At 34.9% G+C, this 25,700-nt stretch overlaps 5 protein-coding genes across 10 annotated transcripts; all 5 read left to right on the forward strand.

Annotated features, from left to right (window-relative positions):
- The first annotated feature begins 840 nt into the window (after positions 1-840).
- Positions 841-6,781, forward strand: LOC120339402 (intracellular hyaluronan-binding protein 4-like). The gene has a single exon (XM_039407520.2). The coding sequence runs from the start codon at positions 970-972 to the stop codon at positions 2,236-2,238; it is 1,269 nt and encodes a 422-aa protein (XP_039263454.2). The 5' UTR covers positions 841-969; the 3' UTR covers positions 2,239-6,781.
- A 147-nt stretch (positions 6,782-6,928) lies between these two features.
- LOC120339400 (F-box only protein 15-like) lies at positions 6,929-8,461 on the forward strand. The gene has a single exon (XM_039407517.2). The coding sequence runs from the start codon at positions 7,010-7,012 to the stop codon at positions 8,459-8,461; it is 1,452 nt and encodes a 483-aa protein (XP_039263451.2). The 5' UTR covers positions 6,929-7,009.
- Positions 8,462-9,291: 830 nt separating this feature from the next.
- On the forward strand, positions 9,292-13,773 carry LOC120339401 (dynein axonemal assembly factor 4-like). The gene is made up of 2 exons (XM_039407519.2): positions 9,292-9,981; positions 13,048-13,773. Exons 1-2 carry the CDS (start codon positions 9,388-9,390, stop codon positions 13,771-13,773), a joined length of 1,320 nt encoding a protein of 439 aa, XP_039263453.2. The 5' UTR covers positions 9,292-9,387.
- Positions 13,774-15,035: 1,262 nt separating this feature from the next.
- Positions 15,036-18,729, forward strand: LOC120339403 (uncharacterized). The gene is made up of 4 exons (XM_039407521.2): positions 15,036-15,412; positions 16,010-16,085; positions 16,807-16,892; positions 17,682-18,729. Exons 1-4 carry the CDS (start codon positions 15,148-15,150, stop codon positions 17,903-17,905), a joined length of 651 nt encoding a protein of 216 aa, XP_039263455.1. The 5' UTR covers positions 15,036-15,147; the 3' UTR covers positions 17,906-18,729.
- A 137-nt stretch (positions 18,730-18,866) lies between these two features.
- On the forward strand, positions 18,867-25,645 carry LOC120339453 (L-selectin-like). Of its 6 annotated transcripts, none has more exons than XM_078115908.1 (9): positions 18,867-19,547; positions 20,539-20,657; positions 20,949-21,029; positions 21,445-21,566; positions 22,525-22,582; positions 23,012-23,124; positions 23,533-23,617; positions 23,877-23,959; positions 24,673-25,645. In XM_078115908.1, exons 2-8 carry the CDS (start codon positions 20,618-20,620, stop codon positions 23,939-23,941), a joined length of 564 nt encoding a protein of 187 aa, XP_077972034.1. In that variant the 5' UTR covers positions 18,867-19,547; positions 20,539-20,617; the 3' UTR covers positions 23,942-23,959; positions 24,673-25,645. The 6 variants fall into 6 exon arrangements, 4 of the variants coding, with proteins under 4 accessions (XP_077972034.1, XP_077972035.1, XP_077972033.1 ...); XM_078115909.1 differs by having other exon boundaries at positions 20,601-20,657; XM_078115907.1 differs by having other exon boundaries at positions 18,867-20,657; positions 24,750-25,645.
- The last annotated feature ends 55 nt before the right edge of the window (positions 25,646-25,700 follow it).

The raw sequence follows: 25,700 nt of genomic DNA on the forward strand, positions 1-25,700 counted from the left end.
TGCCCGGGAATTATAAAAAACTGTAAAATTTGGCCCGTAGGGTGATAGAAAAACTATGATATCCTTCTAGTCACTTCTTCCATCTTTAGGTACAGGATATTTGACATTCATTGATCTTGGTTTGTGTAACTCCTCGTAAAAAGAAATATTTTTTTGCCATTCCCATACCCGACAGTGACTGGCAATAGGCAATCGTCAAATATGTAAAACCTATCTTATAAGAGTTTCTAACAAGTTGCCATTCCCAGTTGGTCTTGTTGTTTTTCATTTTTTCTGGCATTCGTTTTTCCATGGTGGATTATATAATTTTAATTTTCTAAATCATCAAAATTTTGCAAAAAATTAAATTTTTTCTTCACGTAGTTAAGGTGAATTTAAATTTGCCATTATCTTCAATATCCTCAAATTGAAATATAGATTCTTCTGGTAAAATTTTCCGATCAGTTTACCTTCCGTGAAGATAGATTCTTAAATATGTCTGTCATCAAAAAATTCATCTTGCACATGAGTATGAAAAAAATACGATTGCACCAACTGTGCAATTTTAAAATAAAAAACAGTTTTATACATTATTTTATTCCCATTTTTTTTAACAAACGGTGAGATACCAATCGATTGTTCTTTGCTATTCAGTCTATTCTAACTGATTAGCGAATAATTTTTGCATCAAAATACTTGTATGCATATTCAAAAGCGTTATCAATATTTTCAGTTTATTAAAATGAGCCAATGCATTATCCGAATTTTTTATTATACAATTCAATTTCTAAAATTTGGTCTTGCCATAAACCGCCAATATTACCTGGCAACGCTATTTGTGGGCGTGTTTTAGTGGGAACGAGGAATTTCGGAGCCGAGCACGTTTTGAAGCGGAAACTTCTTTCACGAGGCGGCGTTTTACGTTTCTTCGATTTTCGGTACAAAAGCTGTTGAATATTGGCGATTTAGAGTCAGCAAAACCTCTTTAAAATGCCTGCAATACAGGATATCTATAGTGTAAACGTCAGTAATCGGTACGATATAGGTTCCGAACCTGACGATGAAAGCGACACGGCGGCGGATTATGATCCGTTAGACACCTTGAAAACGCTGGAAGATCAGAAAAAGAGCGCGTTAGAGGAAGCTAAAAAGAAAAAGCAGGCTTTGGCAAACAGGCCAAAAAACCAAAAAAAGCCAACGCGATTCCAAGAGAACAAGGATTCTAATGTCCCACCTAAAAAAGACGCAGGGGCACCAAAATCTGCAAAGCCAGGACGTCAAAATGACCGTAGCGATGGTCCCAGGCAAAATAGCGCTCGGCGACCTCGTAATGAAAGACAAAATTACGGGGAAGGTGATGAAAATAGGAGACCACCACGAAGAAGAAATGATCATCCACGGGAGAACAGAGAAAACAATGAAAATCAAAAAACAGAAGGCTTTGATCAAGCTAAAGGGGAGAAGTTGAGAAACCCTGGCACTGGAGATTATGGCCCAAGAAGAGATCGTGCGGAAAGGTACCGCGGAGGTCGTGGTGGAAATGGAGGTCGTGGTGGATATCAAGGCAGGAACTTTGGTGGATATCGAAATGACGGACGTGATGATCGCGGAAAACGTGAATTCGACCGACGTAGCGGAAGTGATCGATCAAGTGTGAAACCAAGCGATAAGCGTGACGGCGCTGGCCCACGAAATTGGGGAACCCCTGGAAACGAAATCGAGGAAACTGTGGAAGTTACCGCTGTAACTGAACCAGTCGGAACATGGCAAGAAAATGCTGAAACTGAAGGAACTGAATCACCAAAAAAGACTGAAGAGGAGGGAACAACCGAGGAAGGCGCAGAAGATAAAGAACCGAAAGAAGAAGAACCAACGGAAATGACACTCGATGAATGGAAAGCCCAACAGGAACAAGGCACTCAAGCAAAACCATCCTTTAATATTCGAAGACCCGGAGAAGGAGAGAGCCAAGAAAAATGGAAAGGCATGAAAGTGTTGCGCAAAGTCAACAAAGACGATTCGAAACGAGAAACCAATCCTGATGACCAGCATAAACGACAAACCAAACCACAAGTAAGCGTTAATATCCAATTCGGAGACAACAGAAATCAAGGGTTTGGAGGTCGAGGACGCGGAGGTAGAGGAGGAGGGCGTGGACGTGGGCGTGGCGGTCGTTTTGGAGGGGAACGAATGCAGAGGCAAGGTCATCAACTACTTCCTGATGTTCAAAACGAACAAGAGTTCCCGACCTTGGGTTAAAGGTCATCGTCAAGACCTTTCAAATCTGTGAATATTATGTGTGTGAGAATGAACTGTTGAACATCGTTTTAATATTAAACGGGGCTTCTATTTCAAAATAAACTTGATCATCGGTAAACGCAAGAACGCCGTTTAAGGACAATTTTTTTATGTGGTTTATTTGTTACGTTTTATGGCAAAATTCAAAATTTTACTCGAAAAAAAATAGTGACGTCATAGTTCAAAAAATTGCATGCTGAGTTTAGCTTTTTATTCCATTAAATTTCATTTGCGAATGTTTAATTATAAAGTGGGAACAACAAAAGTGATTCCTATTGTTTTTTTTCTGAAATTCACAAAGTCAATATCATGTTTGCTCCTTTTGTTGTTTGGCAGAAATGTAAGTTAGAGTAATAATTCAAACCTGAATTTGTCTCTCCCAATATCATTTATTGGATTTGAAACATCTTGGAGTTAAAAATTCAATAATTTAACTTGAATAATTCTGAAATTACCCTTTCTGTGCTAGCATAAAGTTGTTAATGTGTGTGCCGGACGACTGGCACATGATGCAAGTAAGACCACTGTGCAGCATATGGGTAAAACCTCCGAACACGATTGTGGGCAAACCGCTGTATGAGTTCAGCTGGAACCCCTGGTTTCAGAATTCTATACAATTTGTTTGAAGGCTTTTGCTTTATCTGTCACATGACAATGAGAATTGCTTTTGTTTTCCCACTTTTTGATATAATATTTGCTCATTTTAGTTGACTGTAGTGGAATAAAGTATCTCCATTTTACGCTACCTTTGTACTTTTTTGATGAATATGTTGTCTGCTTGCGTCAAATTTTTTTTTACACATATCAGAAATTACAATCCGAAATTTTCGAAATGAATACTTTTCGTTTCAGTTGCTAGTTTGCGATATAAAATTGAATGACTTGCTGCACCTTGTTTGTATGCTAATGTGTTAGCCTCTGAAAAAAATTATGTAAAATTCCTCTTCAAATAACTTTGAAAGTGATGGGCAAAATGCAGCATCTTGTGTGGCACCATTCGGATGCCATAACACATGCAACATAAGAAGCCTCTGTAAGAAATTGTTAAATTTTGGTTCAAGTGTGATGGTCAACACTGCGTAAGACGGCATTTTGTGTGGCATTATCAAAATGAGACGCCTTGAGAGTAAAGAAACCATGTATGCAAAGCTTATTGGTTTCACTAAGGAATGTACGTAATCATGGCTTGTCATAAACAGTCGTTTATATTTTATTTGAAAATGAAGCGGGTTTGTGGGTTCACTTTATGACAGATTTACTTTGCTTCAGAAAAAATCCAAGTTCACCAAAATCATGAATAAAACATTTGAATAACCTTCAAAATAAAATATTGATGCCTAAATGTCTGTCCTTGTGTGCGAATAGGGTGAAAAGAATTCTGTTTTCTGGTTCTCAAATATTTTGAGGAATAGTTATTTGTTGGTAACTTTGCTTTTTGGTTTTGTCACCAATGATACAACATCCCTAACCCTTTTCTGTTTACGTTTGTTAAGAACTCAAATTATCATCAAATATGTTCATTGTTTTACGTTGTTTTAAAGAAAAATTGGCGAAATGTTAGATTTTCATCTTTTAAAGTACAAACTCAATGTAATGTATGGCTTCGCTTGCGTTTGCTGTGTTTTGCATTGTTTTCTTCTGGCTGTATCTGTTTACGAAATAAAAGATGTTCTCAAGTGCTGATATAGGGGTTCATTGTCAAATTATTTCACAAATTTTAATATAAAGAACTCGATCAAACTGTTGCTCTTACCATGCTAGTGTCTGCTTGCATCTCCTTTTCCAATATTCAATTTGCTTTTAAGCAAGGACCTTCCATCACCAAATTGTGGAAGTAATATTTATTTTGGGATTAATTTCATACTTTGGTAAGCCATGTTTCTCAGATAAGTCGATTATAAAAATAAAAAAATACTCTTTAGTTCCAATATTTTTTAAATTATGTGACACACAGTATCATTTGAGTATTTTTTTTTCAAAATCCTGAACAGAGCGATTTTTTTCAGGCATTTGTTGAACTTTCAATTTTGTTGTTGTTCATTCTCATAGGCAACATTTTCGATTTATCCGAGTGCCATATTCAACAATCATTTTGGGGAAAACTTATCAATGACACAAAAACTATCTCGTTCCTTATCAATTCAACGTTCATTTGCTTCTCATGCGAGTTTCTCTTACTTCTGTCTTTATATTAATAACAAAATATTTGACAAAAAAATGTGTTTTCTGTAGTCGTATTGAAATTGAATACAGGTATCATGGACTGGTATTAGAATTGTGAACTGTCATTCAAAAATGTCCAGTTGGCTCGGAAGTGCTGAAATTTTCAAAAACACGGTAAAGCTTCTCATTGACTTGAATCCCGAAACAGCTTAATTTTATAAGCTCACAAATAACATAAAAGCCTGACATAGTCATTCTATCAAAAAATTTGTATCTTTCACACAGCTGACTAATATAAATAGAGCAGTTTGAGTTTCGCTTTTCGCTGGAGATTTTCAAGTATTTGTGTTATATGGGTAGTGACTTAAATGTCCAAAATTTTAGATTTATCCTCTAATGGCAATCCAAAATAATATGAAGTTCCTGTGGGTTAGGTCAACTTCTGGTAAGATGTCATGTACTGTAATTATGCTTTATAAAGCGTGTCAGAAAATTAGTCTATAAATCCAAAATGAATGGCTTGTGTCGTGCAAAATTGGTCAACTGTCTACTGATTGGCTTCTTTACATAATAATACATTCAATTCTGCCATAGTAAATCTTTTGCTAGATTGACTTAGATTGAAATAGGCTTATATAAAAAGATACCTTCATTCTATTGGGAGTGAGATCAAGTATGTTTAATTTTCACTTTTTTATGTGTGTAAACATTTGCATGGTGATTTGGGAATTAGTATTAAGATTGGAAATATCAATCAATAGGTCCTCTCTCATTTCTATTGGGAGGACTAAAGATTGAATTAATTTTACCAAATCCAAAGACTTGGCTTCAATTTGGTGGTTGACATGAAAGCCAGAATGGAGCTCAGGTATTCAAAGTTTGATAGTTTATTGAAATTACCTCATTTGAGGATGATTTAAATGGAGCATGACCATATATTGTTTCTTGGCAGCACAAAAATGACCATATTTTAGCGTTTGAAAAAATATTAATTATTTGGATGTTCACAGTTTAATTTCAAATGTCTATGTTTTTTGTATCTTTAATCGAAGGCTAAACCTGTGTTGGAATTTGTTCGGAATACTGTTACAAATAATATGTTGTGTATAATGTATCTATACTTATTGGTTTATCTTGGAAGGACAATTTATTATTGGTTGTTCTTGCAAGGGTAAAATTATTGTAAAATTGCTTTGCATTTGTGAATAATTATGTTCCGAATTCATAGAACAATGCTAATTATGCTTTAAAATCTGATTATGTCATGATTTTGCTGTCTATTGTCTCATGTTATTTAACCACATGTTATAGTGCTTACAGTAACCCTAACCCTTTCAGTCAACTTATGACTTACAATTTAGATTTTGGTATTTTTTGGTGCCATTTCAATTGCTTTTAATAGTAATTTCCGTACTGGCTTTCATTTGCTCACTTCTATATGTCAAATGAGAACATGAAAATTTATTTAAATGCAGAAAGCTGCATTATCTAAGTTAATTATGTATCATTCAGACTTAGTTCACTTTATATTTTATTCAAGAAAGTATTTTGGTTTTATTTTGTTATTGACATTGTCTCACCTAAAAATTTTTTGATCGGTTCTCCTTTGTTTTGTTCATCTCTGGTTCAGGATAATCAGAAAAAGGTAATAATCTGACCAAACCCAAGACAAACATGACCACAGAACACAAGAAAATAAGTGATTGGGCAATAAATTGATGATACCAGAATTGTTCATGTTTGAATTGGTTTCCAATATTGTTTGTTTCATGCTTTTGCTGGTTTATTCACTATTTATCCATCATTTACTTTAGGCCATACCTGGAAAGACTAATAAAATTTGTAAATTTTTGTCTGGCAGAGTGTACCGCCACACTTGTAAAGGTTGAGGGTCAAATTGAGATTTCAATAAGTATCCGAATAGATTTTGAATATTCTCATCTAATTTTAATACCAAAATCGTGATATATGTCAGATTTTAAAATCATGAGCGAACTGTAAAACTAAAATGCTTACAAATAGGATGTTACTTTAGCCTAATCGAATCCTATTTAGATTCATTTGGGTGAAATTTGGCCTCCATTCAAGATTTTAAAATTTCATGGTTCAGGATATGACTTTATGAATGAATGCATCATCTTTAGAAAACTCCATTGGAAGATGCTAGAAACTAGCCTGTTCTCCCCTTTTCCAGTAGAAGTGTGGTGTTATACTGTATATATTCACATTTTTTGATTGTACTCTTGAGTTTCATAATTCATGACCTTTGAACTTATGGGTTAGGGATTTTTGTTGTGGATTGTTTGGACTTTAATATCTGACTGCTTCTGTTTCTATTAGATTTAAATTAACATAGTTAAGACTAATAATTGATTTATAATGATAATGAGGAAGATTAAGGTGAAAGGTTAACCCAGAAGGAAAACTCTTCTCATCAATACCATAATAACAGTTTATAATCAGCATCATAACGGAAAATATATATACATTGTGACCAACCATTCCATATGGTCTCTGGATCGTGCTCTGGTGACATCTTGTGATATTAGGACAAGTTTTTTCAACAAAGATGCGCAAGGCGGGAGAAATTTCAGCTTTGAAAAAATCATATTTGGATAAAAAGAAGCAGCAAAGTTCCGGAAAAACAGTTCCAAATTCTTCTTATTATCGACTCTATGAGCGAACAACAACAAAACCGAAAGAACTTTCTAAAATTACTAGAAACAAGGTGAATAACGGACTTAATGATTTGCCAAATGAATTAATATTCAAAGTGTTTAAATATCTAGACGTGAAGTCACTTTTGTCTTGCGCTTCTGTTTGTAAAAGGTGGCAAGAAATCGCGGATGATAATTCGTTTTGGAAAGTATTCTATACTAAATACGTTTTCATGAATGCTAAAAAATTTGCTGAAAACGCAGTTAAAGAACCTGCTAGTCCGTTGGAAGCAGAAAAAAAGTATTGGAAGAAGCGATTTTTTACAAAGTCTAAACAAATGAGGGATAAATCGTTTTTGGGATTATCTAAAATTAATCCTTATACTGGTGTTACGGATAAAATGCAAAAGCATTTTGAAAAACTTGGTGCAAAATTCCAGCTTTGTTTTTCTACCAAGGGGGGTCAAACCTTTAATTTTATTGAAAAGGAAAGACAAATTTATCTCACATCCACTATGCTACAATGGCACAGTTTAAAGACTTGGCCGGATTTGAAAAAAATTATGAAAGTACAAATATTCTCCTTGACACCTTTCGTGCACGGTGAAGTAAAAAATCTTATTAAAAATGGACCAAGACAGAGAAGCCTTGTTTTTGAAGAGAAGTTAAATGAAAAATTATTTGATGCTGAAAATAAATTTGTCGCAAATGACCAAATTGATGTGTATACCACAAATTCTGGGGTTTTGGTCTCTGTCTGGAAAGATACATTAGATGTCGCGTTCATTTGTGCCAGTTTACACCACGATTTGCTTCTCAAAAAATGTCTAATGTCAACTTCAGACACTATTTATTTGGAGCGTCACACAGTTAAACCTGGCGTTTTGGATAAGCTTTATGGACTCCATAGATACTGGTTTCATTTGCAGTTAACGTTAGGAGAAAAGGATTACTGGGATCTAAGAATACACAGTGATGAGTGTGATAATAATACTGACAGTTCGATGATTTCTTTTATGAAAACAAATAATGTTTCTTCAGCTTTTGACGCAACAGGTTTAAGCTGGAAAACAGATCTTTTTCATGGAAATTTAAAAAATGTTTCTTTTTTAACAATAACTGCAGTTGACATTAATTCTGATGTTATGTGGTCTTCTGCATCCCCTGTAAAACATGAATTCTCAAGTAACGCAGTGGTTAACTTTGACCAAGATTCTGATAAAGGGTTAAGAATGGTTTATAATGATAACATAGGTCATATTGAGTTATTTTTTATTGGTTCTGGGCGCGGTTATTGTTTGGAGTGTTTGACAGTTGCGCTGAATTTGAAAATTGTAAACTCATGGTTTGGTATGAGACATTGATTGAACAATGTAGAGTTTTAAAGATTATACAAGGTGTCCATAAAGTCCCTTTACAGAATTCTCAATATATCTTAACCAGGTTTGATGTTTTATAATCAGTAATTATTTTAAGTATTTTTACTTCATTCAATATATCTGTGAGGACTAAAAAAAATGGTATCGATAAATTCCCTTTGCAATTTTAAAAAATATTAAGACTTTATGGACACCTTATAAATATCAGTGGATGAATATTCAATTCCCAACCTTTTTTGATACTTTTTTCTCTTTGCCTGTTTCGAAATCCTGGGATATTGTACCAGATTCAAGACCCCATGGGGCCACAATATATGATTTCAGCGGCTTTTGATTAGGACCACCAATAGTTAAACGATTAAGATTCACATATTAACCTACAAGCATATAATAAGTTTTGTTTTTCAAGTCCCTGAGGCCCACTTCAAATATACTGTTACACCATTGGGACAGAATCTTCAGGGATTTTGATTTACAACTGTCATTTTTCAAACATGAACCAATTCATGACTTGAGTCATTTCCACAAATCTACCACACGAAGTTAAAAAAAACTCTGATATATCTGAGGGTTAAATGGCTTTCTGTTATAATTTTCATTTCTTCCGTTAAGTCTGTAAGAAATATACCTGACTGTGACTAAATCGAAATTTATTTATACCTATAAAGCAATTGTAAAATAGCAATTCCACTGTCAATATTCAAATACGGTTGTTAAATATATCGATTTTTAATTTTGTATTTACATGCCTTGTTACCATTTTTGCATTTCAATCTATCTGATTCTGTATTAGACTAGTTTCATATATTTGGTATAAAGTATATTAACCGTAATTGCTATATATTATATTTTTCATATTTCTTCTGTATTTTCTATTTAAGATTAGTTAATTAAATATATCTCATAAAAAGATGCCGATTTTAGTAAAAGATTACAGTTGGACTGAAACCAAAGACAAAGTTCATGTAACTGTGCCGTTAAAAGGTGTGAAGACTGCTAATGTTGGTCTACTTTGTACCAACGAATTCTTGAAAGCGAATTATCCGCCTTTTCTCTTTGAGGCTTTACTATATAAAGAGATTGATGATGATAAAAGTGTCGCGAAAATTCGAGACGGGGCAGTGGAATTTAATCTTGTTAAAGTCGAAAATGAAATTTGGGGAAAGCTTTTATCGGAAAAATCAGAAGATAAAGCGTTCATGCTTAAAAAAAAGTTAGAAGCGGTAGAGTATGTACAAAAACAGACTGAACGGCAGCAGAAAGAAGCATTGGCAAAGAAGACGACTGATAAACGATACACAGTAAAAGAAATGATGCGATTAGAAGAAGAAGAAAAATCTAGAATTGAATCAGTGAAAGAGACTGAACGAAAAAACGCTGAAGATGAAATGGAACGCTGGAAACAACTGAAAAAGGAGGAAGAAATGGAGGAAAAGAAGAAATTGGCTGAAGAACGTCTTCAGCAGTCATTGAAGGAAGTGGATGATCTTGATATCACAAATTCGGTAAGTTATTAGGAAAATCTTCCTGAGGGTGTGATAAATTGAGAGGGCAATGACGAACTTGGGAAATTCTGGTCATTCTTGAAAACAGTATCTCCATACATATCATTGAACATCAGTGAATGTATTAGATTTATATTAGTTTGGTTTTAGTTTTTCTCATTGTATAATGTTTCACAGTATTATGTCAAACTGGCAAAAAGTAAGATAATAATCATCAGCCAGTGATATCAGCCAGTCGGCAAATAGTGGGGAGAAATATCATACTATTCGAAAATAAATAAAAGTAAAAGTTCTTCATCTTCAAATACATAAGTTTTGAAATCAGTTGTTCAGTAGTGGCTTTCAAAAATGATTTTTTCCTAACGAAAATCACAACAAGCCAATTAATTCAGCGAAACAATTCTTCAAGTGGCTTGGTTCCCTGGTTAGTTTAATCAATGTTTGTACGTCAGTGTCAGTGAATTCAGATATTTTACAGATGGAAGTGATAGATATATTGATTAATTTATTGGAAATATTGGTTCTTGAAAATATTCAATGTCACGGTGGTCAATTATTATTGGTTTTTGAAAATAATTAATTTCAGAAAAGGAAAATCAATTGTTGTTCCAGCTTGAGGACTTGATAATAAACGGTTCAATAAACAACTATAACTTCATTTTCTAGTAGAAGCTAGCTATCCATGGGGATGCCCATATCTCAATGGTACAGTACTCTGGAACTTTCTGGATGTAGGGCTGGGCAATGTAGAATAATTTACTATTCTAGAATATTCTAGAATAGTTAAATCGAATCCAGAATACCGAATCCTATTCTATTTTCATACTTATTCAAATAGTGGGAATTTCTACATTGCTGGATTTAGATGGTAAAAAATTGCAAATGTATTACTTACTATAATTGTATTATCTATTTGGAAATGTCCTGAACATTGCATTTCATTTGATACTAAACAGGCAGTTCCCAGGACAATAAAATTTAGGAATATTACAATATTTTTTGCCTTCAATTGTTCCAAATGTATGTAATCCCTAAATACTGATATGCTAAATTAAGACACGCTTTACACACTTTAATAGTAAGCGGTTAAATACAAAATAGTCTGCCGAGTATACTAAAACATACCCGCTGAGAATTAATTAGATGCTAAACCGGCGTGTGGCCACTGCAAGCAACCTATGCGCAGTTGTAAAATATTAAATTTAACCACTATCAAATAAAATCAACCTTTTATTCTGTGAGAGCAAGACACGTAAAACCAAGTTTCCATAAACGCGATTTTGTACTTAGTTATTAGGTAATAACATCTGAAGACGAACTCATTTTCTATGATTATCGTTACATATCATTATCTACCCATTCCAGACTTGGCCCTACTCAAATTTAATACGTCACTATCTTCGCCAGGTGCGGCAACTTATTTCAAAATTCATCGGCAACTAAAATACTACAGACTTTCGATCAAACGTGCGTCTATCTTGAACGATAGAAATGTTATCATTAATCATTATCTACCCAGACTTAGTCCTACTCAAATTCAATACGTCACAATTCGCCAGATGCGGCAACTTTTTTCAAAATTCATCGGCGACTAAAATACTACAGACTTTCGATCAAACGTGCATCTATCTTGAACGATAGAAATGTTATCATTAATCATTATCTACCCAGACTTAGCCCTACTCAAATTCAATACGTCACTATCTCGCCAGATATATACAGATGCGGCAACTTTTTTCAAAATTTATCGGCGACTAAAATACTACAGACACTCGATCAAACGTGCGTCTATCTTGAACGATAGAAACGGACCGAAAAATATGTAATCTTTTGAGAGTGAAATTTAAATGTAAATAATTTTTCGTAAATAATAATTGATCTAAATTAATGGCGAGTAATGTTATAATATTTAACGCCTGGCTTTTGGTTTACGTGCATCATTTTTTTGGGAAAAACCAGTAGGTCGCGAAAAATAATTTGATTTAAAATGAGGCAAGGCACATCTTTAAACAATTGAAGATTGTTGCATTCAGATTATTGGAATATCACCAGTAAGTCGGCACAAATAACGCTAGCTAGATAGCAAAGAAGGAAAACGCAACAATGGTGCAATAACGAGTCCTCGCCGTGAGGTTAAATTTACCGACTTCTTGTCCTGAATATGCCGATTGAAGTTACAGTGTTTGATGTTTACCAATTTACGGGTTCTTTGCGAGCAGACGCAAGTTTAATTAAACGAGAGAGATTTCCCTGCGAGAAAAACGCTCGTCTATAATTGATAAATTAGAAACCCGAAATACAAAAATTGACGCTTGGCGCCGGAGAGGCGGAAACCAAATCCTGTTATCGGATCCCGTTGGATTCGAATACTTTGGGATTCGAATCCTCCGGATTCGGTATTCTATATTGCCCATCCCTATCTGGATGTGTTCCTTTTTACTTGAAAAATGATGATATATATTATGTCAGGGTTTCCCAAACAAGCTCGCGACCCCTTTCAATATATCATAATTTTTCGCAACCTTTGTTGAGTTGGGATTGTTATACAAGCAGGCAGCTTCCCTAGTTTGATGTTTTCTCTTGAAATTGTAAGATTCCTGTTTTGCACTAACTTAATGATTGTGTTTTGAATCAAAAGTCTAAAACAGTACAATGTATATCGTATTTTGTGTGGAATTGGTGCACTCTTTACGACCCCTAAAATTTGTTGCACGACCCCTTATTAAGGGGTCGCGACCCCCAGTTTGGGAAGCCCTGTGTTATTTTCCTAAAGTCAAAACAAAATACGAAATGAATTTACATGTGTAGAATAATATTCTCAATGCAAATAGTAATAATGTTCCCTTCATAACTCTCTAAATGGAATATACAGTAAATGTCAGAGGCATGGTCAGAGTTTTTTATCATACATACTTTGGAAATTTTCAAACATAAACAAAGCAATATCCAGATTAAAATTTGCAAATTGCATTGTTTAGATTTTGAAAAATTCTAAGTTTTTATGCAACAAAAATTTATAAGAAACGGATAATTTTTTGATTCTAAATTTTATCTTCTTTTCAACAGGTTAATGGAGCAGGAAAGGCAAGAGAACCAGCGATTGAGAAGAGTCAAGCCATTTTTAATGCTGAAACCATGGAAACTGGTGATGTCGCAGATGATAAAACAAGCAATAATGAGAAAAAAACAGTGGCTGCAAAACCACGAGGTTCACAACCTCGGCAAGGAGGAAACATAAAATTCAAATTCACTCCAAGGGTTTTTCCGACTCCTCTGCGGGAATCGAAAACTCAAGAAGAAGAAGAATGGCTGCAAAAACAAGCTGAAGCAAGGAAAACTACTGAATTGAATGACACGGATCTGGAAGAGCATGAAAAGGACCCTGATTGGCTGAAAGAAAAAGGAAATAAACTTTTTGCTTCTGGAAGCTTCCTCGCCGCTGTTAACGCTTATAATCTTGCGATCAGAATCCAACCCAAAAACCATCTATTATATCTAAACCGTTCTGCTTGTCATTTGAAGCTCAGAAACTTCTATAAATGCCTTGATGATTGTTCTCGTGCGCTTGACTTGTTACAACCACCAGTACCAGCGAATGCAAATGCTCGTCTCAAAGCTCATATCAGGAAAGGAACCGCGTTTTGTGAGTTAGAATTGTACGCGGAAGGTTTGTTGGATTACAACGAAGCTCTTAAAATTGATCCGAATAACGAACAACTGAAAAAAGATGCGGAAAGTATAAAAGAAGCGATTGAGAAAGGAGACGCAGATGCGACTGTTATGACAAGCTGAATTTATTCAATTCAATTTGGGTCCAGTTATCGAATTCTGAATCCTCCCTCCATATGTAGAATAATTTATCCAATCTTTTGCTAAAATACAGTCTGGCAACTAGTTGAGATGGCTGGAATCGAATAATCTGTTATTTCTGATGTACCTTTCAAATATTTTTGCATATTTCCAAATTGAAGATGCTAAAAATGCAGTTGTTATAACAAGAGAATTATTTGATTCAACCAAATATATTTACGAATAGTTTTTGAGCCTCTGTCCCATTTACCAAGTCTAATCTGCAACTGGGGCATTCAGAAAGGTAATTGCCAACCCCTGAATTAGCCTCTCAATGTATTTTAGACAGCTGTGGTTGTACTTTCACTCCTGCATACTATTTGTTGAACACAGCTCAAATTATTATATTTTATATTTGGAAGTATTCTTCAGTTGCTATAATTTATTATTTTTATATTCTTCATCATCCTTTCATTTCCTATTATATTTGGACCAATTGTATAGACAACTTGCAGGAAGTGACATGAAAAAATAGTCATTAGCATTCGCAAGGTTTCAGAATGTGCTGTTTTTCTAATCTATTTATTTTGTCAAAAGTGCCTCAGTTTTTACTTGTTCGATTTTAATTTGTTAAATTAATGTACAGTACACTGTAAATACATTAATTTTTTCATATTTTTAAATTTTGGTCATATACAATTGTAGTTTATTTCTCCTATTAGATTGTGAATCCGTAATTCATCCCAATTCATATCCACTGTAGCATTTTCTAACTCTATATTTATTAGCACTGTGCTAAATTGATTGGTATTCTCGTAGTATGTGTACCAGGTTAGGGTTAGGCCATAATTTTATTCCAATTTTCCTTATTTTAGTTCTATTACGAATTCGGGGACTGTCTGTCTTAGTCAAGTGAATGTACCCCCTGCACATAGGTTTCAGTCCCTTTACACAACTTGATGTAAAGTAGGCAAACAAAATTAGTTATCTCCATATTGGTACACAGACTTTTGGAGCGCCAATTAATCACTATAGGAATAATTTATAACTGTAATTGAAAGTTGTTTTTTTGAGTTCTATAATAATCTTATAGCTGAAATGTTATTGAGGCTCTGGGATTAAAATTATGGGTAACAGTTAACAGAATGAAAACCCACAATAGGGCTGAAATATGTTGCCATTTACCTGGAATTAGCCCGTTAGTTAAAATATGTTACTTTGAGCTTGTTTTCTTCTTGAGTGATTTTTATGATCTTCAATGATACTGAATTACCGTAGCTCCCTTCAGAAAATTATTTGTTATAGAGAAATTGTAAATTTTTTACGACCTATTTTTCCACGTATTAGTATTTATTTTATTTTTAGATAAACAGAAACATGTTAAGATCATTTAAATGTATAAATAGGGTTTTAAAACCCTCCAAAAATACTGTATTAAACAGCGTAAAACGTCTATCGAGTACACAACTGCAATCATCACAGCTTGAAGATGACGACATGCCCGTATCAATGGAAAATCCTTTTAAACCAGAAATAAAGAGATGTCTTCTTTGTGGGGTTAGGGTTGATTATAAAAATGTCCAACTTCTCTCTCAGTTCGTTTCATCTGTAACAGGGGTTCCATTAACACAAAAAAGTAGTGGTAAGTGTTGCTATATTTAAATGATTTTTTGATTAGGATAGGATTTACATATTTATCCCAGGGGAGAGGAAAGACGATAAGATGGCTAAATCTAAGGCGAACCATGGCCTCTCTTCCGGTTACCAGTCCAAGTCAGCTCTCACACAGAACTATCCTTGCAAGGGATTTGAACCCACGCAGGGTAATCAGAGGTGCGTGTGGTGGCGAGTGTATTCCTAACGCTTAGCATGATGCGCCACACTGCAAGCCAACAGTTATGATTTCTCGTAGTTACTAGTCCAAATCATTTATGGTATCTAGACAACTGGCTGATTGTTCCATATGCATATCTCTATGGATTTATGATTAGGATAGATATTACATATTTATCCTGGAGAGAGGAAAGTTAACTAGAATCTGTGGAAAACTATGACTTATTCAGGTACTGGTTCGGGGTATGTATAGGTGAGTGGTTGACTTGGCTTTGAGTAAATTTCCTTTGTAAAAAGTTATCTCTCAATCAGAAATTATGTATGAATTAACCCTTCCCCCTTTCATTAATTAACCGGTAGGATAGTTTGCATTGAGCAATACAAATATAGGTCATATGTTTCACAGGTTTATGCGATAAAAAGTATAAAGACGTTATTAAAAAGATTCATATTTCAAGAGTCAGTGGATTTATGGCATACAGGTAAATTGGAAATAAGTTTTTTTGATCTGTGATTTGTTTACGACTGCATCTTCCAAGAGGAAATTTGTTTGTTTGATATTTTTGATTTTAGAAGTAATTTGGAATACAGTATTTTTTTTTTAAATTTTCATTTTGATCAATTAAGGATGGACAATTTTAATATAACCATCAGTTGAGGGTACGCAAGACTAACACCCAATCTTTTATCAGTACTCCCAATGTATGTGTACCAGGTTAGGGTGAGGGCATAATTTTATTCTGACTTTCCTTATTACCTATCGATCTTAAGATCGGTAAGTAGGTATTTGTTTGTCGGTCTGTTAGATGCATGCGATATCTCACGAAAGCGAGGTTCAATCTGCTCCAAATTTTACATGTGCATTCATCTTAGCTCGGATCAGAAGCCTATTGATTTTGGATGGATTATGTCGTATAATTAGCGAGTTATTAATTAATTAGTGATGGGATACACGGTGTCAATATGGAGTAGGACCACTGTTTTGGGGGATCCCCTAACCTTCGATCGATAAGTCTTCGGTTTCCATCTGAATTCTAGTTTAATTCTTATTACGACTTCGGGGACTGCTGTGTTAGCTAAGTGAATATAGGTTTCAGTCCTTTTGCACAACTTGATGTAAAGTAATATTGGTACACACACTTTCGGAGCATCAAATTTTCTGCTTTCTTTTTGTAATAAATATGATTGTTTTTGTTCTGACAGAACCAAAGAGTCTGTGTTTCTTAATGATCCCGATATCACAGATCGATCCATGTATACAAGGAGAAGAGAGCGAATGATTGAAAGAGGTGAGTCGGGCATTTTTGAATATCTAATGATTCAGAATCGAATAGAATATTTTTTTCGAATTGGATCTCGAATACTTGGAAGGTACTTAGTTGTATTGACTGTTTGGTTGTAATAAGTCCTTCATACGCATAAATTCGTGAAAACACGTTATCTACCACTCACACAGTTCGATGAATGTTCACACACATTATGCAACATGTTACATCAATGACTAACTCGGAAGATAAGAGTCATATGTCAGAATTGCATTGAGGGGTCCATCTCGACCTGCGGGCGGACAAAAAACAAGATGACAGCGATTAGAATAATTCATCTTCAATTTGATTCGAATATTCGATTTGAAATGCCCAGCCCTAGAAGTTCACTTATAATAAAAAAAACGCAAAACGAGGGCGAAAATTATTGAGTCAACAATTCACCCACTAGTACAGTGGTTTCCAACCTTTTTCGATAAATTCCGCTCTTAGTCTTATTCGGATCCCTCTTTTGGGGTATTCCCCCTCACTGCGCATAAAAACTCTGTTGCTATTCTTTCCTCAATCTTTAATAATAGATTCTGAGCTAGTGCTTCTGGCTTTTGCACAGTTTGAACAGTTTATAACAGTGGTTCTTGAACCGTTTTGAAATGGCTTGCCAAACTTAATAAGTGAAACAGTTCAACACTTAATCAGTAATTGTATTTTTACCTCATTTAATACATCTGTGAGGGCCATAACAACGTATGGTAGTGATGAGTTCCCTATGCAGACTTTATGGACACCCTATAATATGTTACATTTGTTTTCAAGGTGGAATGGCAAATGAAAAATCTCCAAGTTCGGGTCCTGATGAATGGGAGTTGAATGAACTGGAAGAAGTCAAGGATTCTTCAAGTAGTGATGACGTATTCGACTCTGATATCTATGCATTAGACTCAGATGTTCCCCAAAGAAAGGATCGCACGAAAAAAAAATGGAAAACGAGTAAAATGGGTGATTCCTCTCGGACAATATTGACTCAGAGTGACGACTAGTGCTGGGGCTTTTCAAATACCTGATGATTTCAGAATCGGATCGAATATATTTATTCGATATGGTGCTTTGCACATAAATAATGCTTCCAAGTATTTGGTCTAAATCAGGTTTTCCCAAACTTTTTGTGCCATGGATGTTTGTGAATTTTGCCAGGAAATCTCAAACAAAATTTCTATTTGACAAGCTACATCAAAACAGCCAGCCGGTCCGAACCTTTCAAGCTGCAAATTGCAATTTATGATACAGAAAGATGCTATTATGTTTTTTTACTTTCAAAAGGGGGGGGGGGTCTGACCCCCAAAACCACCCCTGGCTATGCCACCCATCTTACGAGAGGTGGATATCACCAAGTATTTCAAAAAGTTTTTTTTTACGTTTACCTTTTTTTGGTTTTTGTCTCGGGGGCGCTTCAGAAGTATGTGCAGCAATATGGAGGTAACTAATTTTGTTTACTCATTTTACGTCAAGTTGTGTGAAGGGACTAAAACCTATGAGCAGGGGGTATATTCACTTGGCTAACATAGACAGTCCCCGAGCTCGTAATAGAACTAAAATGAGGAAAATCTGAATAAAATCACGGCCTAACCCTAACCTGGTACACATACTACAGGAGTACCGTCTCGAGTGTGTGGGATTTTATTAAATTCTCTGTTTCATTTCAATTAATTTTTGTCCTGCTGTTATTTTTATATTTATTTCTTTTTTACTTCGAATTTTGAACAAGGCAATGGAAAAGCAGCAATGCAAGGCTGCTACCGTTAGTCTTATATTATTGTCAGTTTGATTTGAATTTGAAAAATAAATAGAAATTCAGATTCATTAATTTCTCTCTTCATTCCAGTTTAAGGTGTTTGAGCAGAATTGAACATATGGTAAAATGATTTTTCGAAAATTCTTCAATTAATGGTATTGTTAGTTTGCGAAATTAAACTTTTAGCGTTATATAGTGAATTATTGAATGAACTTCCAATAGAACTAAAATAAGGAAAATAGGAATAAAATTATGGTCTAACCTGGTACACATACTATGGGAGTGCCAATTATTATGTCTAGTGTGTCTTGCAGATGAGTTAATAAGTGTTTACGAACTGTAATTCTCAATAGCCGCTGTACTGATGGGTACTTACTTCTGTGGTCACCCATAGTTTTGCGCAAAGAATAAACCCCTCTATTTCTGAAACAGATTGCTTTGAATCAATTTTCTTTTGTTAGTCAATTCTCAAATAACTTCGCTCTGATCAAACCAAATAAATAAATAAAACGTTTTCCCTGGTGCACAAAACTATAACATCTTTTAGCAGTGAGCGCCATGAATCACAAAATGAATGTTTAAAATAGGAACTACCACGAATTATAATAACCACAGCTTGATGTTCTCACTTGGATTATTTGCTCTAGGAATAGTTGTGACAAGATTATTAGTTCCATTAAGTTTACTTTAGTACATTCATAATATTATTCGAGACATCTTTTTTTGAACCATAATATACTGCTGTTCCGCTCCATGCATTTGAATGACATTATATAAGAAATATATCAATTCCAACTAAGAATAGTTCCACTCAACCATGACTGAGCAGAATTTTTAGGACTTGTAACTTGATCTAGATGGAATCAGACTTCGGAACAGTTGCCAAATAGGTGAGGTTTTATGTTTCACTGCTGGTTCAAAGAAGATTGTGCTTTTTTATATCAGAGTTAAAAGCTGTTAAGATCTATATGTATGTAGATTTAATTATTAGTTTTGGTCAATGTTTTTCGTTTAAGCTGTTTTTATTGTATTTTCGACTAGCATATAAATATATTGAGATGTTTCAATGAAATTGTGATTTATGGGTTGCCAGGTTGTATAGTTTTGTCGGGTTGTACATTGTTATGGAAAGTAAAATTAATATATAATGTACCGGTTTTAAATTTGGTAAGCAATGCCGAACTTGAAAGATTCCGGTCATATCATACAGTGTAGGTCCTCGCAAATTCTCAGATATCGATGACAACTCGCGAGGGGCTTTGTTCAGAGCAAAAGAATCGAAGGAGTATCATATAAAAGACCATGTTTATTCCGTCAATGAAAAACAGTAAATTGCTACTAGATTCAATGTTTTATTCATGGTTTATTTTTTAAGTAGGATATTTCTGGGATTATTTTTCAAAATATTTTGCGTTGGTAAATGTTTTGTATTTGAATTGATATATCGAAAACAATATAAAAAATCTTCCAACTTATTAGGATCAATTGCAGTTGTTGTTCATGTTATAAAAAGCTATAAAAGGTATTTCTACTGTTAAAGTTTTAGCCAAAATTTGTACCTGCTGTTGCCTATGAACTTAATATTGGGGAAACACACTTCATATATGTGTTCATATATTTGAACATTGTTTTCTTAATCTTGGACATGTAGTGAATCAGACATGTAGCAATTTGTCCTTGTTGTTAGGGTAATCTGTATTTTCCATTTTCAAACTGTTAATACATTTGAGAGCTTTCAAAGCCTTATCCTTCAGATTGTGCCAAAGTTTCCTATAAAAATTGTAAGAAAACTTTTGTCAACTGCTTGGAATTATGTTATGAAAGTTGTCTATAAACTCCAAGGTGTGCAATCTTAAATATTAATCAATATTTTGGCTTAAGGTGTGTAGTGTCCTGATAGAGTGTACACCTACCACTTGATTTTTCTCTGCTACCATCTCCAGGAAAACTGCTTAGAAATATGGATTACATAAGAAGAGTCATTTTTGGTACTTTGCATGGTAAGTTTTGATTCTTTAATGCTCAGATTATTTTCTCAAACCTTTTTTGCAAATTGTTTTATGATCATACTTGAAGATCTGATTATGCTCTAGAGAGTTCACTGATATTTAGAACACTTATGGAGATTAAAAGTAGAAAACTTTTTACCACATTTTAAGATGTTTTGTGTATTTATTGCATATCGCAACTAACAACAAGTAGCCACTGACTTCTATAGAGCTATTCTTGGAAAGACCTAAAACTTGGATCTCGGCTTTGTTAAACAATGTAATTTTTCTTGTATTTTACAGAATTATGGCAGGCTTTGAAAAAACGTGCTGCAGCTGTGATAATTGCCATGCTTCTGCCAGTAATTTATGAGTTTTTGTCATGTGAGTATTTTTAAATATAAACATTCAAAAAGTTTCAAATGTTTATTCATAATTTATAGCAGCAATTTCTAACCGGAGGCGAGGTTGAAATGGGGTCAGATGCTAGGGGGTTAATACTAGGTACAAAACTGATTCTGTCGACTAACGGGGAGTAACCCCCCCCCCCCCCCCTTATTTTTTTAATAAATGCTAATTCACACCATTTGCTCCCAATAAGGCACTGTGCCAGGATATTCTATTTCTAAGGACCAGAATCTTTCAGATCGACATTGCCTACCCAAGTTATACTTCTCTGACTTGGTGGCCATGGATTTGATCTTTGAGAAATCTTTAACTTGTGATCTCTAGTTAGATCCAGTGCTCTAACCATAGTTAGTTTTTGAAAAAACTGTTCAGTGTTCAACTGTTTTTTCAGTGACAACCTGCAAGCCTCTTAATCATGTTGAGAATGGTTCAATAGAGTGTGTCGGTAACTGGTACAACAACTCAGTTGGCGCTGTCTGTTCTTTCTCTTGCAAAAAAGGTTTTCAGTTGGTGGTTGGTGACAAGTTTAAGTATATTACATATTCAATCATAGAAAAAACTAGTCGTTAAATTGAGTACTATAAATCTATTGTACTCTTGTGAGCATGAGCCTTTGGCCAGATTTCGAGGGCTTCAACCCCCAAAAATGTAACATGAAAAAAAAACTGTTTCGAGAAAATAAGATAAACATATATTTTCAACTTCTAAAAAATCTCCAAATTTTTATTGAAATATTCTGGCGAATATGGCTTCAAACTTTGATTGGGAAACCTGTTTAAGAAGCAGCTTTTACTTTATCAATTTTCTAATTGAAATTTTCAAAATTCCAACATTCACCCTTTTGTACAACAAATTCTCTATATCAAATCTGCTAAGCCAACATACTTAATTCAATGCTTTAACCCAGTGGTTCCCAAAATTTTTATCAAAAACTCAATTATCCCTTTAATTAAGATATAGTAGTCATATTGTTATCCCTTTTTCCTTGATGAAAAATGGCGATAATATTAAAGCCTCTTGCATACTCCCATCCGACATTGAATTGCTAAACTTGTGCAAGCTCACCATTTTAGCCTACAATCTGTACGTCAGAGTAGTGGTATTATGTCACTACGAAGTATGTGACTCAATAGCTCATTTGACTAAATTTAACAAATTATCCCAATTGGGTATAATTAACCTAATTTGGGAACCACTGTTCTAACTCACCTAAATTATGCGCACCAAGATGTCGCACAACCTGAACCCTAACCTGGTACACAACCTGAGTTCAGGTTGTGCGCCATCTTGGTGCGCATACTTCAGGAGGTCCGTTCTAACCATTAAGCTACTTTATGCTGATTCTGTGGGAATAACATTGGTTATTCAATTTCTGTCCGTACTAACAATGTCTTTCTATTTAATTTACAAATTATCTAGTATGTGGTGTTCGATAGCTGCCATAGTAATGTTACACTCTTTTATTGATTAGGGAGCAGTGAAGACTACATGCAATGAAGAAGGAAACTGGACTAATGGATTACCATCATGTTTGTATACATATTTAGCTATTAGATTTGAACCGGGCATGTATATCCTGCGGTAGTGAAGTCTACATTAATCTAATTGCAAGGTTAAATTGTCAATACATTGACGATTGACATGAATCTTAGTTTCAAAGTTAAAATTAGTTTAACGCAAGATCGTGCGGTGAAATCTTGATGTCAATGTGACTCGTAGTCATCCATTTCACTGTTGGTATGAAGTCTATTGGGACCCAGACTTACAATTCGAAGCAGCAGCGACTCGATCTGCAGTGATTCGACCTGGGACTCGGAACTTTAAAATGTGATTGGACCTGACTTCAGGCTCTTTACTGAGGGGTGATGGTATTTCTACCCCACACAGCTGATTAGATTTATCGATTAAAAATATATGGAGCTCTTGAAGGGCTTAGAAAAATTTTACTTTTCTACCAGGTTTGAAAATCTGTGATCAGCCTCCCAAAGTGTTACATGGTGAAGTGGAATGCAATGGTACTGTGGTTGGCTCTGCATGCAGAGTGAAATGTGACAAATCAAGAAAGACAGATGTAAGTTGGAATACGGCTAGGCTAGTGTTTCGCAACGTAGCTCCTCAGGCCTACAAGTAGGTCTCAAGAAATTACAAATTGAAAAGAGAGGAGACATTTTCATGATACTCAATTTTGAAGCTTTCATGGGAATAAGACATCTTTTGATGCAAAAAATGGGCCAGGAATAAATGAAGTTTCAGAATCCGTTATCTAGGCTCCTGACACATTGGCATATGCTATATGAGGAGTCTGAGGACATTCATTAGGTGACAGGAGTAATTATAGAATTGAATGATGAAGAACGATCATACCTATATAATTAGGCTGTCTTATTGCCTACCCTCCTCTGGGATAAATATGGAACCATGTGAATTATGGGCCGTATGTGAATTTTTTGCTGAATACCATATTTTGTTTTTGTCACAGGGTGTTAATTTGATGATATGTGGGAAGGATGGGAGGTGGTTGGAAACTGCTCCAACTTGTGTCTGTGCTAATCCTTGTCGAACTGGTGAGAACTGTGATAAATTTTAACCTGGCAAGAATTTAAACATTATATAAATGAAGATGGAGGAACATCGTACGTAAGTATAATGCGACAAAGACCAAGAAGGTCAATGCCCAAATATATATGGACAGTGTTCCCATATGTCATATAAAAATGTTCCCATGACTTGAAATGAAACAGCTAAATTTTAAGCGATGTAATGTCCCGGAGAACCCTAAGGTAAATTTGTAAAAAAAATAAAGGTAGTTATCTTCTAATGCAGGGTGTGCAACCTCAATACTGGAGGGTCAAATACAAATAACTGATGAAACTGCGAGCTTTATTTAAACTTTGTACAGGTAGCAGGTACAGCAATTTGGATTATTGATTTTATGACATGCTATGTTCAGTTCACGAAAGTGAGTTATTAGGGCATTGTAACATCACATGCATAGATTGGACTCGATTTGCAATGCAAAGAGATTGGAATTACTCAAACGTACCAAATTAAAAACTTCTTTCGCGGGGGACACAGGCACACCCTTCAAAATTGGCCCTTCGCTGCGGGCCGCACACTTTTTCTTGTGGGCCGCAGGTTGCACACCCCTGATCTAGTGGTTTCGCCCATCTTTATTCACTGAGAATTTGAAACTGGGAAGCCATATTTGTTCACAACAACAATCTAGCAAAATGATTCATTTCATGTCCAATAAGTAAAATTAGTGGGATAATTTTTTGGTACTCCCGAAGTATGTGGATCAAGATGGCAAACATCGGAACGTTGTATGTGTATCAGGTTATGCCATAATTTTATTCCAATTTTAGTTCTAGCACGAGTTCGGAGACTAGCCAAGTGACTCCCGTATTTGTACCTGAAATTATGGCCTAACCCTAACCTGGTACATATACTACGTTCCGGTGTCCTCTACTTTGGTTCACATACTTCGGGATCGCCAATTTTTTGATTGAAATCTTTTGGTAACACCATATTGCTAAACTCCATTTTATTAAAAAAATGTCATTCTGCTGTGAATCAAATTATTCTTATGATACTTTCATTTTTTTCTGAAATTTTTCAGTTAAATTTTGGAGGCCATCCAATAAAATGTGCTACACATTATAGTATACGAAGGCTCAAATTGGACTGGTTTTGCAGATGTATAGATATAACTTCTGGGCATGAGGTTATGTGTAAACCGTATGAATCAAGATATGGTGCATGCGAGCATTCAAGTGCCGAACTCATTCGTCAGATGGTTGACAAAAAAGTTTATCCGCCACCTTGTGACCCTCATAGTCTTATGACAGGCCTTGTGACCCTCATAGTCTTATGACAGGCTGCTGAATGAGGGCTTTTATCATCTATTGCACGGGTGTGCAACCTTTAAAACAAGAGGGCCAGATGCAAATAACTGCGTGCAACCGCAGGCCGCACCTTCATTTGGCCTCCTTGTAGTTGCAGGCAAATTTCGTTTCGCAGCCTACATACCATCCAAAATTAGCGCTTATCTTCATGCCATACAATTTTTCCTTGTGGGACGCATTTGACCTACAGGCCGCACGTTGCACACCCCTTTTGCTTTCTGAAAAATGAAATTCCATATGGCAGTTATTAACATGTATTATCATCTCCACTCTATTGAAATCTCGCCTTGTCCGAAGGTAATATTAGGTGATTAGACCAAGGTGCTACAAAGCAAACTACCAAACATTTCTACCATAAAGTGAGTCAAATTTATTGAATTGAAAAAATGTACTTTGAATCGCCCCACAAAATAACATGCCAAGAGGCATTTTTCAGGAAATTCGCCAAAAATTGTTTTCTGGAAATCTAATAATGTATATTCTCTGGTCCAAATAAATGAACGGCTTTGCTTCTGTTGTGTCAATATTAGGTCTTTTGTGAATATTAAATTATTGTTGAAGAATGATGTTTAATCTTATTTCTATTTTATTATTTCAAATATTACATAAGTGTATTTTTGCAATTGTTAAATGATATGCATAAATTATCGGCCTAATTTGTGAATAATAAAATTCCATCACAGCCTTTTATGAGTCTGCTGTTATGTAATTATTTTAGTTAGTGAAAGAGATTTCTTGTTTT

This window comes from Styela clava, chromosome 9 (assembly GCF_964204865.1).
Source record: "Styela clava chromosome 9, kaStyClav1.hap1.2, whole genome shotgun sequence".
In the NCBI taxonomy this organism is placed as follows: domain Eukaryota; kingdom Metazoa; phylum Chordata; class Ascidiacea; order Stolidobranchia; family Styelidae; genus Styela; species Styela clava.